Source organism: Balaenoptera musculus, chromosome 11, assembly GCF_009873245.2.
Source record: "Balaenoptera musculus isolate JJ_BM4_2016_0621 chromosome 11, mBalMus1.pri.v3, whole genome shotgun sequence".
NCBI classification, from domain to species: Eukaryota; Metazoa; Chordata; class Mammalia; order Artiodactyla; family Balaenopteridae; genus Balaenoptera; species Balaenoptera musculus.
This window is the reverse complement of record NC_045795.1, coordinates 8,816,811-8,836,810: the sequence shown is the minus strand read 5'-3', so window position 1 is coordinate 8,836,810 and position 20,000 is coordinate 8,816,811. Positions and strand designations below refer to the sequence as shown.

The 20,000-nt window shown below is 37.2% G+C and overlaps 1 protein-coding gene across 11 annotated transcripts in view; it reads right to left on the bottom strand.

The window, feature by feature from the left end:
• The window catches only part of HIVEP1 (HIVEP zinc finger 1), a 146,712-nt gene that overhangs the window by 69,315 nt on the left and 57,397 nt on the right, over positions 1-20,000 (bottom strand). For 10 of the 11 annotated variants that reach the window (XM_036868998.1, XM_036868997.1, XM_036868996.1 and 7 more), the window contains one exon: positions 2,221-2,274. The exons of the other annotated variant lie outside the window; for it this stretch is intronic. In XM_036868998.1, the coding sequence (XP_036724893.1) occupies positions 2,221-2,274 (54 nt within the window). The remainder of the gene's footprint in view (positions 1-2,220; positions 2,275-20,000) is intronic. 11 annotated transcript variants of the gene reach the window in all.

The following is a 20,000-nucleotide window of genomic DNA, read 5'->3' as shown; positions in this document are numbered from 1 at the left end:
AGCCAAGTCAGTTTCTTTGCCACTGTATTATACTAAACAGATGAATCCTTCCTTAAAATGTGAGAAAACAGGAAAGATATCTTTTTTAATCTACCAATAAGCAAGGTTTGTTTTCCTTAAGAGCCTACCGGTATGCTAAATGCTTCTGAAGATAAATTAGTTACTTGTCCTAATGGTTAAAAAAAGAAGAGGGTGGGAAAGAACCTTGAATAGGTTAAGGACCACAGCATCTTCAATGGAGATGAAGCCTTAGAAACATGAGCAATGTAGAAAAAAAGGCAGATGTAGAAAAAGTTAAAATTTCAGGGGAAATAACCAAAAGCATGTTGGAAAAAATAGTGGAAATGTGGTCTATTCTAGATGACTTATCTTAATCAATACAAACAATAAATAACTCTAAATTTTTAAAGTATATTCTTCAAAAGAAGAAATGAATTTCCTTTCATCAAACAGACAGCTCAGCAAGCAAAGATCTGAGAAATCTCAAGACGTTTATTACTCAAAAATTTTATCTCATGTTGTTAAAGACGAACTGATGTTACTCCTCAATTATATTTTGGAGGAAAACTATTTTATTTTTAATTTGCCCAGAATGCGTATGTAAAAATGAAAGCTGAGTAGAAATTCTAGGCAGTGAATTGCACAGAACACTGCTCACTTGGTATTCATCCTAGGTCTTAAATAAGTGTAGCCTGCCAAATGCAGCCCACTGGACTATTTTCAACCTCATTATCCAATTTCTTTTTCTAGAATCTCTGTTCCATTTCCTCCTTCCTATCAGACATTTAGTTCACGGTTTTTAAAGCTCTTTGCCACAGGGGTAGGAAAGAGGGAAAAGGAAGACAAGAACACATTTATTTTCCTAACTGAAGCAGCTCTAAACCATCAGTAGATGCGGAAAAGATTGACCGTGACAAAGAACTTTAAATTGTTAGGTTCTTATAGCCTGAGTGTCTCAAATGCTTCATGATTTCAGCAATGTGGGAAGGGATATTTAGTCAACCTTTCAAAGGAACGGTGTGGCTGTGGTGACTTCTCTGCTCTTCTTAGACTTGTGTTTCTGCAAGAGTGTCATTAAAGGGTCATATTTGATATGGGCCTCCCAGAGATCCCATGGTGGGTGAGGGGAGAGAAAAAAGAAGGAAGACACTTTAAGGTGTCCGTGCATCACGGCGTCACTACTCAGACCAACCCCAAACAACCCTGGAGACTTCACAGGCTGGTCCAAGGGATAGAGAAGCTGGACAACCGGAAATTATTTCCACTAATGATACCTAGTTAGGAACCTAACTAGATTTAAAAAAAAGACTTTCCATTGGAATCCTACATAGCTAAATTACTCTGCCAAAATATCCCACTGTAATTAGAAGATACAACAAGGATAAAGCAATAATAAATCATGAAATCTAAATGTCATAAAGAGAACCGTAGATCCTTCTATTCAATTTTACGCATTAACAGAGTGTTGGAACTCTACCCACCTTCCTTTCTTCCTCCCCTCCCACAGGCTGTTGTACATCGAAAGCATTTTTTCATATTACCTGGGAAAATAATCAGTATGCTTTCTGTGCTGAAAACCGACTTTTGCTTTTAAGCTTTTTATTCTTTACACAAAATTTACCCATTATAACAAGTGAAAGAACAAAATCCAGATAAATAAAAGTTAATCACCTTCCTCTGCTCCTTTTCTCACCATTGCAACAAATCACCACAGTCAACTGAAATAATTAACATTTTTTAAAAGCTGCATAACATCCCAAAATATGAAGGTACTACAATTGATGCAATTATTCCCGCAATGACTAACATTTGGGTTATTTTAGTTGTCTTAGGTTTTTGTCATTTCAGAAAGAATACTGCACCACGTGAACACACATATGCACACACATATGTGAACACAGTACCATCAGTACCCATTATACTGGTAACTTGATTGCTATGGGACAGTCTCCCAAACAAGACTTTCAGAAAAGCTGCAACAATCTTTCATATTCCCACCAGCAAAATAGTAATATGTGGGAAACAGTTACAGAATATGCTATGCAGTTAAAACATTTCATAAAGTAAAGTCCATAGACTTTTAGGTATTAATCAGTTTAAGGTGATTTTTAACTTTGGGATATGTTTACACTGATTCATTTAGAGAGGTTGCAATAATAAGATATTTATACAGGAATCTCTGCAAGAATAAAGCCTATACTGGGGTTGATTTTAATTTACCTTTTTTTGACACTTCTGCCCCATTGAGTTCTTTTTGTGCTTCTTCAATTTTGTCTAAGAAAAACAGCAACAAAAAATTATAAGTCAATTCATCATACACAAATAAGAATACAGTAAAACAAATATACTACTTATAAACAGTACCTGATGCATAGCAATAAATATTTGTTGAATGAATTATCTGAAACAAATATGTGTAAACTGTTAAAGTAATAATCAAGTCCTTTTAAAAATTATACTTATAATTTTAATTATGTCTTAGTCACAAGGACTGCTTCCAATTGTTTCCACAATGCAAGTAATTAGTGCATTTTAAATACTGAACCATAGTTTTAAAATGTTTAGCTGATTAATTAAAGTATGTAAACATAATTCTTTCTTTATGAAGACACACAGATTTTATTAGAGAGATAGAGCAAATGCCTACTGGCTTAGAAACAAGTCTAAGCAAAGTTCATAGATGGCCTCAGACCTAAGCCAAACATGGAAGAAATAAAAGAAAGGATGGAAAAATGAAGGAAATGATGGGCTGAAGAGCAGCAACACAGTACCCATCACTTTTGCTAACCCCCGATTACAGAGCAGTTATCCATGAAGTGTGAGGGTAGAACACTGCATTAAAGATACCAGATAAAACTAATGACTACAGAAGTGCTATATATGCACGCAGTTTTGAAAGAAGCAATAACTAACGAACAGTTGGGATGGCTGCCTCAGGAGCGGATGGGAGAGGGAGGCACGTGGGCCCAGAGCCTGTAGGTCTCCCACGTGAGCTTTGAGCACAATTCGATTTTGTAAGTAAGCACATGTTCTACTTTGGTAACAATTAATTTAAATTTTATAAGGATATATATATTTGACGATTATGACAGCAACCAATTCCAAATTTAATACAGTGGTCTAAGTGCTAATTATAATGGTAAAAGTAACAAAATTCCTAGGGTACTATTTTCTACTGAAATGAATACAGTAACCATACTTATGCAACCTTTTAGATAGTCCCTTGGCGTATAGTTTAAATGCTTTCAAAACATTGGTATGTCAGCCATTCATGCCTCCCAGCGTCCACCAGCAGCTCCCAAAATGCTCTCCACTGGCCATGGAAGATGCAGCCTCCAAAATGGCATCCTTCCCCAACTAAATAGGGCACAGATCCCACCATATGCCCTTCAAGCTCTGGTTCTATCTGCCTTTTCCCCATCAGCCTTTCCAGAAAAGCCAGAAATCCACAGAACCTTCGATTTACTGATCAAACTTCTTTCAGTTGCATATCGATCCATCCAGCCTGCCATATCAAGGGGGAGGGGGAGCATTAGAATAAAGGAAACAAGCAATGGTTAATCGTAACTACAGCTTCATCCTGACAAACGCACTCCCCACAGCAATGTCCTATTGGCTTCCTGCTAATTACCAGGTCCAGGATAAGATTTGAGGGGAGAAGAGACAATCTTTGGAAATAATACAATTTTTTCTCATTTATAAACTTTAGTTATTTCTCATGAAATGATGAGTGAAATTGGAAACAGTACTGAAAAAAAACAAAAACCCTTATTAAATGCAGAAAGTAGATCCTGCACTTAGCAGTACTTTTACTTCAAAAGGAGAATTCCAAATGTATGGATGAAATCTGTATTAATACAAGTAACAAAAAGACAAGGCCCACTTTTTCAAAAAATAAAATGTACTAAGTACACTGGAGACATTCAAAATGTAAATAAATATTAAATATACAGTCTTTGAGAAACATAAAAATGAAAAGCACTATTATTTCTATGCCAGCAATTTGTCCAAACTTGAGAACCATAAATAATATATACATATATATTATATATATTCATAGTAGTAATGACTGTGTTTAAGAGTTTATGCACACATAATTTGGCATTATACAATAAAACAACTTTTTATTAATAGAACCAACTGGGGCTCAAGGCAGCAAAAACTCATGACTTGACATATATTTAAAGAATAGCTTCTATTTAGTATATTGAGGTTTGACCACCTTCTGTTTGTACTTTAACATAACAAATTCTTGCAAAAATGACCTCAATTTATATTTGTGTATAAATCAGTAGATTTAGGATATCTAGTGTGTTAGGTATAGGCATCTACTTAAATGCCTTTACCTGGAGCTCCAGTTCAATAGGTAAATACAACCTTCAGTGAGAGAGCTTATAATAGCCATTATAAGATTTTGCCTCAATTTTTAGAAAAAGTCCTGTTTATAGTTAACCTATGTTTTATAATTCTCCTGGTAAAATATGATGTTTTAAAGACACTCTCAAAAACTACAGAGAAAGTACTCATTTATTATATGCTCTTAATTGGTTCAGACAAGGCAATTTACTAGTATTTAAAAGCAACATTTATCATTTTTTTCACTGTGACCCAGAGTAAGAAAGATATTTTTATATTCCAACCAATTACACATGTGTATCTATATATATTAAGTGTATACATAATTCAGAAACCAACTTACCCACACTCTAATTTCTATCCTTTCCTAGTAAAAATGGAAAATGCTGCCTTGCTCAAATACACTGATTTCACAACCCACTGCTGGAGCAAACCTGCAGCTTGACACTCAGGGATAGAAAGAGCAGTTCTCAACCAAGGGCAACACTTCCCAGCCAGGACATATCTCATTGTAAGCCCTGATTGGCAGGGGGGTGCGTGTGGTTTATAATGGGATCTCAAATTCTGAGACATCTTCCGTCATGTCCTCCCCAGTGTCACTGTTATCTGAGGTAATAATTTCACAAAGACTACACATTCAGAAATAAACAGTAGTTTCTCTGTTGCTTAAAAATAAAAACAGATATACATGCAAAATTGACATTCACACCAGTGGTAAATGTAAAATAAGTAACATATTCTTACTGTAATGAGTTCTTACCGTATTTAAATTAAGATGTAATTCTAATTAATTAAGTTTTTACTAAATACACTTGGAGTTGTTGCCTGGAAAAGATCCCAGCAACACGTGAATGGATCCATAATTGTCCCTAAGATCCAGAAGGGCCCGTGGCTGAAAGAGTGGCAGGCCGAGAGGAAGGGTACTGACAGTGTAGGTTAGATTTTGGCTCTGCAACTATTAAAAATGTACACTCTCTTACAGTTTTTCTTGTCTGGTAAAGCACAGAAACTATTTGTTAACGGTAAAGGCTATGAACAATCTTCTTCAATGCCTTACATATTTTAAAACTTTTGTTTGTACAAGAAAACAATGCAAAACATTTTGTTTTCATCATAGGTAAATAATTGTAAATAAAGAAAAAAATGTTGATTTGTGAAGCATAATCTGAAACCACTGAGCCAAAAAAAAAAAAAAAGTCCTGGAGCCCTTGGGAAACCACCGTTCTTTTGGGGTTCTGGGAAGAAGACTAGATAATTAAAAACAAATCATTTAGAAAAATAAAGCAATCTTCAGATGAGAGCTCACAGCAAGCACCTGCTCTCTGACCCTTTGCACCCTGCGGTGAAGCGGGGGCGATGGGTCTCCTGTACCATCTCAGATCCTCGACACCACTCCTCAAGAGCCCTGTGACTCAGGACATAACATCATAGCTTTGGGGACCAACCCATTAAATTGTTAGGATTTCGTTCAACAACTGCTGAGGGTTTTATATTGCACTGAATGTCCACCTGGTGTCAGGTACAAAAGGAAGAACCAGAAATGTAAAGCTAAAAGAATGGCTCCCCTGGAGGAGCTTACGGATTATTCTACCTCTTAAACAAGCATTTGAACATCAGTTTGATGGTAAATATAAAGCCTGATCCCCTGTGCAGCGAACACAGGTCTCTGGCATTCATCCCACTCCCTCCTCTGCAGCTCCGGCCACGCCCCTGCGCAGGCTCCCTCGGGCCCCTGAGATTCCTCCAGCTAGCTGCCCTCCCACCCCATCCCTTCAGGATGTCACCTCCTCTAGGAAACCTGCTCTGACACCCTCCTCAGAGCCACTGCTTCCTCCTCTGTGCCACCACCCCTGCATGTAGGATCCGTCTCTCCACAGCTATGTATCTGGTGATCATTAGTAACAACGACAGTAAGGCGGACTGAGTGATTTACTGGTCTTAATAATGCTGATGATAACCTGCCAAGTGACACACAGAAGCACGGGTGCATTCTGAAAAAAGGGAAAAAGGAGTATCTGCACACAAACTGAAACTGGCATTAGGTGGTTTCATGTAAGAGCCTGGCGTTTTATCTTCCTTAATGTTATAAATGATTTCTACATTTGGGAAATTGCATCAGTGCACTGAAAGCACCTGAATCAACTATTTATCACTCCATTAGATTATCAAGGAGTTAAGTGATCTCTACCCTAATTCTAGTAGCTCATCCTTCTCTCCTGCTGTTCTGATAGGCACCCATAACTTCTGCTCTGACACCTAGAGGCTCTCCTTCTTCACTGAGCCCTACAAACATAAAGTGGAAACACTAACAGTAAATTTTATGAAGTAGATCCTAAAGAACTGTAAAAGGCACCTCTATTTACTGAAAGAGATACCATCTGATTGAAAAAAGATCACCATATGTGACTGCACTATTTTCACTACTGAATAAGCCTAACTCCCATGTCCCTCATCACACGTCAGTACAAGCTCCCTATTCTCACTGGTAACTGCTAGAGCTATTTCAATTCGACTAAATATATGACAATGACGTAATGTTAAAAATGCATCCAATACCCATAACCACGTATGCATGGTCGTCTAAATGATGACCCCAGTGTTCACTACTAAATCAGCTAAGGAAACCTACCTTTGTTAAGTAACACGTTTTAACCTGTAAGTTACACATCTTTCTTATCTCTAGACCTATGTCTTTCAGGGAGTCAGACTCTACAATAATGCCCAAAATGATTGTCTAGACTAGTAATATTTCAAACTGAAAAATATTGCTTGAAATAAGTAAAAAAAAAAAAAAAAAAAGGAGACTCAACTCGGCACTAATGAACTTGAAAACTGTGATTTACTAGTAAAAATTCTAGAAAAAAATAAAATTACTCAACTTGATCCAGAAAGAGAAAAACTCAACTAGAATAACAAGGGGTGATTGAGAAAGTTACCAGAGAATAACACAGAATTACTTTTTTAGAGGTTAAAGGCCAAGATGGTTTTATTATCAAATTCTTACCGATTTTGAAGAATAAGGCATTTCCTAAACTGTCCCAGAGCACAAGCTAACACAAAAGGTGTTCTAAATCATTTTTAAAAGCTGCTATAACCCTGATATCAAAATGTGACTGAGGGGCAGAAGAATCAACACTCCACACAAGCCTCACAAATGAATATGGATGTAACAATCTACATCCAGAAGTACATTCCAAAATTAGAAAGCCACGTCCAAGTAGGGTGTACAACAAGCATGCAAAGACATTTCAGTACTAGGAAGCATGTTATTATCATTTGTAACAGGACGGGGGTGAGGGGAAGGTAATTTAAATAATGTCCAAAATGTACTTGATTAAAACACCTATCTCTAGTGTAAATAAAAACAAAACAAAATACCCTCCACGATAAATAAAAAAGGATACGCTTCATCATATTAATGAAGTGGTATTCTAATGAACACCCTAAAACAGAGAAATTAGCCAATAACCTATCACTTCCTTTAGGAAGCCTTCCCTGACCCTTCCCCCAGGCCCTGGTCTGCGGCCCCAGCACAGTGTTCTAAGGCCCAGAGCAGCATTCATCACAGGATATTCCGAGAGCCTGCATGCTCACCCGCTTTCTTCATTAAAACTATATCTTATTCAACAGAGTGCATAAGTGCTTAGATCACTAGAGCCTCAACACATACTTGTTCAATAAAGGAATCGCTATTGCTGTATTTACGGTAGCATTTATGCTAAATTAACAATTACTTGCAGACAATTTTACATGTAAAACAATAAAGGACTAGTTGAAGAACTATGGTACTTCCATACAATAGAATATTATTTAGCCATTAAAAATGTTTTAAAAATACTTATTGATAGAAAAAATGCTCAAAGTGTATTACGTAAGAACATTTTGTGCCACACAGATGTACATGTACATATACATACACACACAGATCTATAAAGAAATAGGCTCAAATGTAATGATTATCTGATTATTAACAGTTTTAATGTTATTTCTATTTTCTTCAATTACTAAATTATCTATAATAAATATTTTAATATAAAAATAAATATTATTTAAATTTAATAAAAACTAAAAACCCTAAAAATGCAATCAAATTATTTTTTAAAGAAATGTCAGCTGGCTATAGGTTTTAAATTCCAAATTTCCAGATCATATGAAAGACTCTGGGTAGTTTCTAAAACATAAATACATTAATACAGTGAATGGTTCATTCAGTTCAGAATATATTTATTAGCTCCTGTGGGCTAGCACTAAGGATACACAAAGATGAATAATCTTATAGGTAGGAACTTATAGAAGTAAATGAGCAATCCCTCTACACGCGGTAACTGTGTGACTAAGTCCATGGGGTATTAGGGGAACACTGAAGGGTGTGAATGCAGCTGTCTCGGAAATAGGAAGACTGGTCCTGCAACACCTTCATGGAAGAAATAATACATGGGCTGAATACGCAGAGAAGAAAAGGAGAGATCTTGTCTAGAGGAGGAGGAAATTCAGGGAGGGGAGTGTGAGGAGGCTGGAGAGGCAAAGACGCAGAAAACAAGACAGAGTCAGGCACTCCCAGCAGTTTGCAGCATAAATCCGGAGACAACAGGTCTAAACACACAGGATCTGAGAGCTACCGTCTTACATAACTGGTTGCTAAAACCATACCACAGGGTAGGTGGAAGCAAAAATATAACTATTCTATGAAGTAATTTGGCCATAGGCATCAAGATCCTTGAAACCCATCTCTGTATTTTAATATATTGATTCAACTACTGGAAATCTAGACTGAGGCTATGAAAGGAGTGGAAGAAAGGCTATTCATCAGAGTACTTTTCATAACAGAAAAAAACCTAAATAACCGATGGCACCCAGAATATAGTAGATGCTCAATAAATATGTGTTGAATACTTGAGAAATGGTTAAGTAAATTATGGTACCTTCATATAATAGAATATCAAAGAACAACTATATTATAGGCTTCTAGAAGGACCTACTGAATCAGGAACTATAGGAATGGTGGCCCAGATTGTATAAGTTTTGAAAGCTTTGCCAAGTGGTTTTAATGGGCCACCTACCCTCCAGTTAAGAATCCTTGGGATGAGAAGTAGAGAAACCCAAGAAAAAGACAAAAAAGAAAAGAAAAGAAAGGAAAAGAATGGCTGAAAAAAAATTAGGAGAACCAGAAACAATTTGGCCACAGAAGTCAAGAAAACAGTGTTTCATTATCAAATCAGTAGATGATGCAACTGATAAAGACTGAAAAAGCTTCCACTGGATTGAGCAATTAAGAGGTCCTGGTGATGCTTCCCGGAGCCTGCAGTGGAATGAGAGGGCAGAGGGCAGAGGGCTGAGAAAGTGATGGGACAGGAGGTGGAGGAGAGAACAGAGCACAACTGTCTTTCAAAACACTCAGCAAAAAACAAGAGAGTGAATTTGGGGGCCAGAGAGAAACACAGGGTCAAGGGTGGGTTGTCTAATTTGATGTGTTTTTCAAAGATGTTTATAAACCCAAGGGAAGGAACCAATAAAAAGGGAGTAAAGATACAGGCGAGAGTGTGGGATGTGAAGGGCAAGGCACTGAAGAAAGTGGGGGCCAGCGTCAAGTCTGGGCGGAGGGCTGGTTCTGAATAGGGAAACACCCAGGGCGATTCCCTGAGGTCAGAGGGAAGAGAAGGAGAAGGATGTGTTGGGTAAAGTCTGCTGATGAGAAGGATGAGTTAGAGGGAGTTCATATCCAACTTTCACAATTTCATTGAGGTAAGAGGCATGGTTGTCTACAAGAAAAAGGAGTTTAGCGTTTATGTTAAGGGGTCTTAGAGACTGGTAAAAATTAGACAGAGTTACTGACGGGAATGGAAGAACAGACCAATATTAAGGACAAATAAAAGCATTGATAAATAGCAACTAGGGATCCATGAATGTAGAAATCCACATTCTTCCTTGAGCCTCTCCCACAAATTTAGCAGACATAATACAGTCATTATCTGATGCATAGCTACGGGCACCTCTCATAGTTGTCTTTAATTTTATCTATTTTGTCTTATTTTTTCTTGTAAATTTTTATTTCAAAGGGCATTCTGTATTTCAAATCTACAAAGGTAGCTTGAAAGCCCTAAAGAAAGCCATAAATAGAGTGATGTTAGCCAACAAATGCATGTTCAAATATAATCTGATGATACCTAAAGAATATCTGGAAACTTAAAGCCACCAGTTAAAACAATTCTTAAAGAAATCTATTTACATATTTGACCATTTAAAAATGAACCAATAATGAAAAATTCTACAAGACGAAAAACCTGGTTTCTTTGACAAATAATCTGCAAAGAAAGAGAGAACTGGAAATGGTACTTATAGATCAAAGAAACATAAAAGACATATCAATCTACAGAATATGTGGACCTTATTTGCCCCAATTCTAACAAAATGTTTAAAAAATTGTATCACTGCAGAGAACTGGAAATTTAAACACTGATAGGATAACTGATCATATTAAGGAAATACTTTTCTTCAGTTTCATAAATGTATTGTGATTATGTGAAAAAAATATTCCTTGTCTTTCAGAGCTTATATAATAAAAACATATCAATGAAATGCTATATCTGAGGTCTTAAAACACTATGGGAGGGGACGTGCCCAGAGGAGGCAAGGAAACCAGACTGGCTATCAGGTGTGAACTGCTAAACTGGATGATAGGTAAGCAGAGGTTTATCACACCATTCTATTTGGAATCATTTTGAAACTCTCATAATCAAAAGTATAAAAAAAGGACAAAAGAAGGAGCCCCATCTGAAAATTAAAAAAACTAATTACCAAAGTATTCTTTACGTATTGTTAGTGTTATAGTTCAAATAATCATCACAAGCCACAAACAATATAGAACAGTGGGAAGTAAACGAAGTTAAGTAGCTAATGGCCGAGCATACAGTAGGCCTTTTAATCAAGGTCACTGCCCCCAGACATAATTGGAGCCAAGGGGAAATTAAATAATTTCTAAGCTACCACTAGGAGTCCGGTTTGTACACACCAAAGTTGAAAAGGATAATAAAAAGAATAAATAATGATTTCTAGAAATATGATCTCCAGTGTTCTTAATTCCTTTTGGTGGGGCAGGGGGAGGGTAAGAATTTGAAGACTGTAAAGCTTTCCAAGATACAAAGTTAAAAAAAAAACCAAACAAATCAAAAAACAAAACCTAAGGAGCAGAACAATGTATACAGTATACATCTATTTGTGTCAAAATATAAAAATGGGTGTGTTTGTGTGTGTGTGTCTGTGTGTGTGGGAAATGATACTTAAATCACTCACTGCTGCTGGTGTTTACAGTCACCCCTGGGGAAAGGGAACCAGGTGAGAAAGACATATATTTCACTGTACTTTTTTACTTTCTTTTCTGTTGGAATCAGTTAACATCGTGAGATTTACTTTAGATCTGAAATTTAAACAATGATATACGGTACAAGAAGGAAACAGTATTTCAACCAAATTAACCTGAGCATACTGGCACCTTAGGTTCCAAGTCATTTTTCACATTTGTGGGCACACACACGCATATACATACACATACAAATACATACACATGCACATACAAACACATACACACACACTTCATACACACATATACACACCATACACACCCACACACATAAACCCACACACACATATACACATACACACCCACATACACATAAACCCACACACACACACACACACACACACACACATCACTTTCTAAAATAAAATGACACAAAAACTATATGGACACTGTCTTTTTTTGTTTTAAAATTAGAACATCTCCAACCTATTCCAATACTGTTCCAATACTGATCCATCACTTTTTCAATTAAAAAAAGAAAAAGCTAGTTTACTAAGAAGAAAATGAAACTTCAAAATGTCTCTATTAAAAAAAAAATCCATAATGACCATGTGTAGCCTCTCCTAGGAAGTGAATGATACACACACAAACACACATGCCCTTTGCACACAATCTTAGGAACCGTAGGATCTATGGAGACCCTAAATCCAGGTTCTGATAGAGACTTGATCTACACTGTCACTGTTCTTCTGCATTCTGGACGAGGATTCGAAGGTACATTTTCACAGTAATAATGAACATGTTTTTATTTTTTCAGTTGTTAAGTTTCTTAATTTCTCCCCAAATTATATAACAATGTATCTCTTACTAGTATAAACTTACTTTAGCCACATGAAAAAAAGAGGGGGACAAGTAGGTAATTGGAACAAATAATCTGTTCCTTTTCCTCATTTACCAGCCTGATTATATTTAACAACAGAGTGGAGGAGAGTAGACAAGAAAGAAAAAAGTACTGGTATCAATACATAGGCATTGTGCTCAGCACACTACATCTCATTCCATCCTTAGCACCTACCATGTGCAAAGCTTTGAGATATATGCAGTGTCTTCCCTTGACAACCCAGGCTCTAGTGGAGATGAAAATACACTAATGAAATAAAATATATTAGCGTATAAGTACCTCTAATGTACAGTAAACAATGATACCCTCACAATAACAAAAGGAAGAAAGGACAAAGAAGCAAAGCTCTCATAGTACGTACCCCGCCATAATCAATCTACTTCTGCTCACAATGGTGTACAGTGGAAAGCACCGTAGTGGTGAGATCTCCCACTGGGCGTCCGTCATCCTGGGATAGCAAACTCAGGAACCAAAGGATCAGGGCGCTCTCTGATTCCTCCACCTTACCAGCCTGGGAGGCTTCCCAGAGTCTCTTAACTCTTTTAGACAACCATCTGCTTAACATTATAAAAACTTCCACTGATAGCAAGAAGGTATTATCTACTCATTTAGAACTTCTGGCTTCTGGTAAGGGCAGAGTGGCTTATATGGGACTCTCATAACAACACAATAAAACTGTGCACAAAATATTTAAATAAATAAACAGGAAGGTACTGGAGAGTGACCAAAAGCAGGCAAAAATTGGATGGGATTTGACCCTAGAGGGGTGAGAAGCAAATGACGTAAGACCCACATTTCAATGACTCTTTCCAGAAGGGCAGTCACCAATCTGTGAAGAGCACGCCTCAAGTAGAAAGCAGCAGGTATACTGGGCTGAGGAGGCAGAGGGAGAGTCTGGGGTGCTGCAAAAGCTGCAAATTGAGTGGAGAAAATCCCAGAAAAAGGGAGGCCCAGAGGAGAGTCCAGAATCTGGGAACAAGCCCGTTAAGTCTTTGGCTGAGTCTTGAACTGCTTGTGTGGAGGGTAAGACTCCAAGGAACTTGAGGGAAAGCAAACACAGGCAGGCTGAAAAAACTGAGCAAAGTATCAGCAGAAGCTTTCAGTATTGGTACAGAGAACACAGAATCTGGTATTCAAGTCTGGCCACGATAGACAGACCAGGTAAAAACCTTGTTATTTCCACTGAAATCTCAGAAGGCCACACCTTAAAATTAACATCTCATCCTGGAATCAGGGCAAATCAAACAGACTACTCTGAAAACCCTAAAATCAATCTTCTACAAGTTTCAGAAGCTCTAATAGTAATTCAACTGTCTGCTAAAACAAAACTCAGCAATCTTTAGATGAAGATGACAGAATCCAGAGCCTATAAAACATAACCAACCACACTGTTCTTTATATAATAAAAAATTACTAGGTGTGTGAATCATGAAACTGTGACACACACAGTGAGAAAGCAGTAAAAAGAATTAGACCTGCACATGACAAAGATGTTGTAAATAATGACAAGAAATTTAAACTACAATATATACGGTAAAGAACCTAACAGAAAAAAGAAAAAGATGGATTTTGTGAAGGATAAGAGTAGAGGAATTTCAGAAGAAATATAGAAACTCTTAAAAGAATGGAAATAATATAACAAAAAACACAATATCTAAAATAAAACAACAAATGAAACAGCAAATGAAATACTGCAAAAGAAAAGACTAGTGAACTTGAAGACAAGTCACTAGAAATGATCAAACTGAAGCCTAGAGAGAAAAGACCGAAAAAGAACATAGTTTCAAAGACCCATGGAACAGTATCGAGTAATCTAACACACATGTAACTAAAGTCCCAGAAGGAGAGGAGAGGGAAAACTGGGGAGAAAGAAGAGCTGAAGAAATAATACCTGAATTTTTCCCAAATTTGACTAAAAACATCAACCTACAGATTCAAGAAGCTTCGTGGACCCTAAGGAGGATGAATACAAAGGAAGCCACACAGAGACATGTGCAGAATACTTGGGGGTGGGGGGCGGTGGTGAGGGGCAGCAACAGATTTTTAAACTGAAGAGAAAAAAATGTCAAACTAGAATTCTGTATCTAGCAAAATCATCCTTTAAAAATAAAAGCAAATAAAGATATTTTCAGATAAACAAAAGTTGAGAAAATCTGTATGAGCAATGCTAAAAGTGGTGATTTAGGCCTCAAGGGAAATGACAACAAAATATGTATCCAGACTGGGGACCAGCAACCTATGGCCTGTAGACCAAATCCAGCTCACGACCAGTCTGTGTAAGGCCTGTGCATTATTTTAAATGTTAACAAAAGGAAAAAAAAGAACAAGAAGTACATGTGATGGAGATTGTATGAGGCTGCAAAACCTAAAATAATTACTATCTGGCCTCTTCCAAAAAATAATTGCAAACCCATGATTTATGAGAAAGAAGAAAGAGATGGATGAAGGGAGGGAGGGGTAAGACAAGGCAAATAAAAAGGTTTTATTTTTCTTCAGTTTTTCAAGACAGTGGACTGTGCAAAGAAAAAAAACCCAGTGTATTATAGGGTTTATAATATATGTATAAGCCAAATATATGACAAAAACATCTACTTACCTAAAAATGTCCCCAAGCCCAAGGTCATCCCTAAATAATGAACTCACAACTCTGAATCTTAGTACTTTCAAGTTATTTCATATTATTTCAAATAAATCTTAAAGTACTAGATTGAAATGATTATTTTTTAAAAAACACAAAACTGAAATAGATGATTGTTTTTCCCCAGTCTACTCTCTAGTACACATTACAAATAGCAAGCAAATTATCAGCTCTGAAAATCTTTTGAAAAGCTGAAAGCACTCTTCTTAAAGTTCTTTTTAAATAAATTACTAATTAGTTCATCCTATTAAATACTGGCAAAGTGTGAGAGTTGACATAAACTCCAGGGGAAGTGAAAAGGCTTCTGTGAGGAAAGAGCATGAAGAAAGTTATAAAGTAGAACTAAACATATAATATATGGGACACCATGAGTAGGTGTTACATGGCAGAAAGTAAATATGCAGAGTGAGAGGAGAATGTGGTAAAAAGTCAGCATACTGAGTAAGGAATCAGAGAGTCTAAAATTACATGGGTAATTCAGGTTTTGATGGCTGGACCAAAGATGGTACTAGTCTATGTGACATAAAGGCAAATGACCCGCTTTCACCACCATGTATTCACACCTAGCACAACACACACATACGACAGAGTGAGCATTTTATTAACATTTAGGAATCATTCAATCACTTACTATATGAACAAATGAATAAAGAACCAAAACTGGTCCTTTAGGGATGAGAAGTCCATCTGCAGACGTGATACTGAATTTGCAACATGAGACCGAAGGGATTAGGGCTTATTCCAGGAAAGATGCTTAAAGAGAAGCCAAATAGAACACGATTGACTGGTTAAGGCTGACATACAGATTTGGAATTGAGTCTAGACTTCTTTTTATTTTAATAGATTCTGGTTCGTGTTTTATCATGTTTGGTCACTAGAGAACACTGAAAGTGCTTTGTTCTCATACTATTTCAAGTGCATTCTGTAAATAACACTATTATCAGTGAAAAAATTAAAAATCGGCAATAAACGGAAAAAGACACTTCTGGGTGAGAATAACTGGGTACCTAAAATCACACAAGAGGTTTGGGTGGAGCCAAACTTTATCAGTTCACTAGTAGACGTTTTTCTACGGTTATGGATTTTGCTTTCAATTTTTGCTTCTAACTGCGGGGATTTGGGCAATGACTTTTTGGAGTATGAGAATCTTAAATTTTAAAAAAGATCAGGTTCAGGTCAGCAGATATTATGTAATTCAATTTTTTGTGGACATGTGTGCATATTTTTAAAAATGATGTTGCCATGTCTGCATAAACACTTCTGAAAAAAGTGACACGTAGTTAATATGGGTGGTTACTTCTGAGAAGAGGATAAAGAGCGGGGGCAGGAAAAGGGGGAAATGCTCATTTTTAAAATTGCATATGCTTCTACACGAGTTCATTTTTGAAATTAAGTTTATTACTCATATTGAAGAAGATGTATTACTTCCTCATTTAAATATATATGTATGTATAAAAATGTATGTATGTATGTATAAATATGGGTAGCCAAATCAAAAATAAAACTTGAATGCCTCAATTCCCTAAAAGTACATAACTGCTTACTTACTTATATGCTTAAAAAATACACAGTATTACTTATGTGTGTGTACATATATATACACACACATATATCTGTAGATACATATGTATACATATGAATATATATGCATACTTTCAGATTCTTTTTTTCAATATTCTCACTTAAACTCTGTATTCTTTCAAATTATTTGATGCCTGTCTCCTCCTTCCAAATTGAGGCTATTTTAACATTTACCAATCAGCAATAATACCATTATAAATACTGCAATCCACTATTCTTTACACTTTAATTTATCCAATTCAACATGTTAAGTCAAAATATTCTGAGGTCAGTTACAAAGTCTGTTTTTTTAACTCAAAATAGTCCAATCTGCATCCCTTCTAAAGGGTAATTCCCTAACCATCAAGAATCAGAATGTAAAAGGCTATGAAAAATTCGAAGTAGGTGGTGGAGGGGAAACAAAGTGAAAACAGACAAAGTCTAACAGTTTTAGTCATCACCCACAGATACGATCTTTATGGCGGGAATTACAGTCAAAATAAACTAAAACACCCTCACATTCTGTCGTTCATCAAGACCCTGTCAGGGGCCACTGCTAAGTAAATGTGTAGCACCTTACACTGTCCCTGCCACTGCGGTCACCTCATTTTACTGTGAGCAATTCTTGCTTTAAGGTCTGATTCCTCACCAGCCCAGCGGGCCCACGAGGGCAGGGCAGGTAGGTGCTAAGCACTGAGTCCGCACATCATGCTGGACACACAGCAGGTAAGCTGTCCAATACTCTTAAAACTGGCTTCAGATAAATGTCTTAAGTCCTAACCACTCTATACCTTATAAGGCTACTCAAAAGCAGGGAAGAATTAAAACTTGATAACCACAAGAAAATTAGACCTTAAAAAAAATCCAAACTCAAAAAGTTTAAATTAACTACATCTTTTAAACAATCTTCATTATCTCTTCTGTGCTATAGGTTAATAATTGGCCTAGAGGAACTTAGTTCCCCAACTTTTCATAGTTTCACAGAGAAAAACAGAAATAGAAGAAAATATATAGCATATAACTATTTCCAATTACTAATATTCTATGCTATAATTTTACATGTAAAAGATATGAACTACTGAGTGACCTAGTTCATCACAAAGACAAAATGTAAAGAAGTGCAGAAATCTATAGGTGGTCACCTGTGTGACCCACAATATTAATGGCCAACCATGAACTTAAAAGTTAGCTTTTTATCACTGACCAACACATTCAGAGAGAAAGTCCCTAAACTGATCTTCAGAAACAAATAACACTTAGAAAACACATCATTAAATCTGCTGATTACATTATATTAAATTTTATTTTAGGAAAATAAATTATTTAGGAACCATTCTCATTACTGTTTGAGGCCATTAGCCTAAATAATCAAATAACAGTTCATACAATTTTGTATACGTGTGCAAGTGCACGTTTATAATGGATGTGTGTGTTTGTATAATATATAGTGTGTATGTATCTATTACCTGGTTGAAATATACCCACCACACCATTATATGTGTACATGCACATGTCCTCTATTTGTCTTCACCGTTACCTAGTATAAAAGCTCACAGAAGATAATAATAGCATTGGGCCCTTAGTACAGTTAAGTGGTTACGAACAAACATTTATTTATGATAAATTTTACAGTGCATAAAATTCCCAATCTGCATCTCTACAAACCAATCAGTAAAAAAAAGCCCATATGTTTTCAGCAATCATCACGACTGAAACAATGAACAAATGTCATTTTTTCCACAAAGGAAGTACTTGGCTATACCTCCCCCACTGGCAAGGACTCTGGCCAAAAATAACAGTGGTTAGGCTTGTAACCTAGTATGTATGGATCTGATCTGGTCAAGCCAAAAATAGCTCTGGTCATTTATCATCTGCAGGCATTTGTTTTAGAGGCTAACTCTATCATACAGACCAAGTTAGGCAAATTATGGTGAAAACACGCAGAAATATAATTGAGCTTGAGAAAACTTAAAGCTCTTTTCAACATGATTGAAAGCTCTTTTCAGTAACATTGTAGCACATGAGAATACCCAGGATACAATTATTTTGGATAGCGGATAAGGTTAACTATTTCTTAAACTCCCTAAAAGATATGTTAAACAAACCAGCAAAACAGAATTAACACGTTTACGCATTTCTGAAAGCTGGGGGAGAAACGACAAGTTACGCGTCCGTTACCTGTCCGGACGCATCGCTAGAATCCCTCCCCCTGAAAAGCTTCTTCTAAGAGGAGAAGCAGCACTGCCTTTGGGGGGCACCCACCTGCCGCCTGCCTGCCCCCAGCGCTGCTTCAAACTCGCGGGTTCCTTCTGGGACCCGCCTCCCCATGCTCCCCTCACACCTGCCTGGGAAGCCCTCATCCCCCTTCTGACCCTACCGGGGAAAACTCTATCAATAACAGCTAAAATCTAAGTGCTTGCTGTGTGCGGGCACTGCTCCAAGGACCTGACAGTACTCGCTCATTCAGCCCTCCCCAAAAAACCCGCCCAGGAGGGAGGAACCGCCCTCGAACTCTGACAGAGGAGCGAACCACGGGTCACGGAAGCAAACTTCACAGAGCTAATAAGGGGAAGCCTGTCTGCCGCGTTTAAACCCAGGCATGTGGCCTCCAGGATGTGAACTTAACGCTACGCTATACTACTTCTCCGTATTATTTGAAAGGGTGTCCTGCCTGAGCTGGCAATTCCTCATCTTTCATGTTTGAGCTTGAACACCACGTGCTCTTGAAGCCTTTCCTGATCCCCCGCGGGGGCCACCCCAGTGTGTGCCAACAGCACCCTGGCTCCTCTTGCATTGAGTGTATGTGCCTGCACGTGTGTGCATGAGGTTGCTCGTTTCAGGCCTGTATCACCTGCTAAAATCATAAACCCCATGATAAACATCTATCACGGTCACCCAACATCCTGGCCTGCAGTATTTATCCATACCTTTCCAATTTTTCATGACCAAGCTTAAATCCCAACTCTCTGAAACTTCTATGCATAAATCCAGAAAAGCAACACTTTCTTACCTTCCTACACATCCCACAGAAGTTCATCTATTCCATACTACTGTATGGAATAAAGCATCTATTTAATGGTATTTAATTGTATCCCGTTTGCCCGTTGTTACTTGTGGTCTCACTTATTCCTTAAATTCTCGTGTAAATCTCTCTTCCATCTCTGAGATGTTTAAGCTACCTAATGGTAGGAAAAGGGAACCCCACATCACAAATGCAACCCTAGAAACACAGCACGTGTTCAAACGTG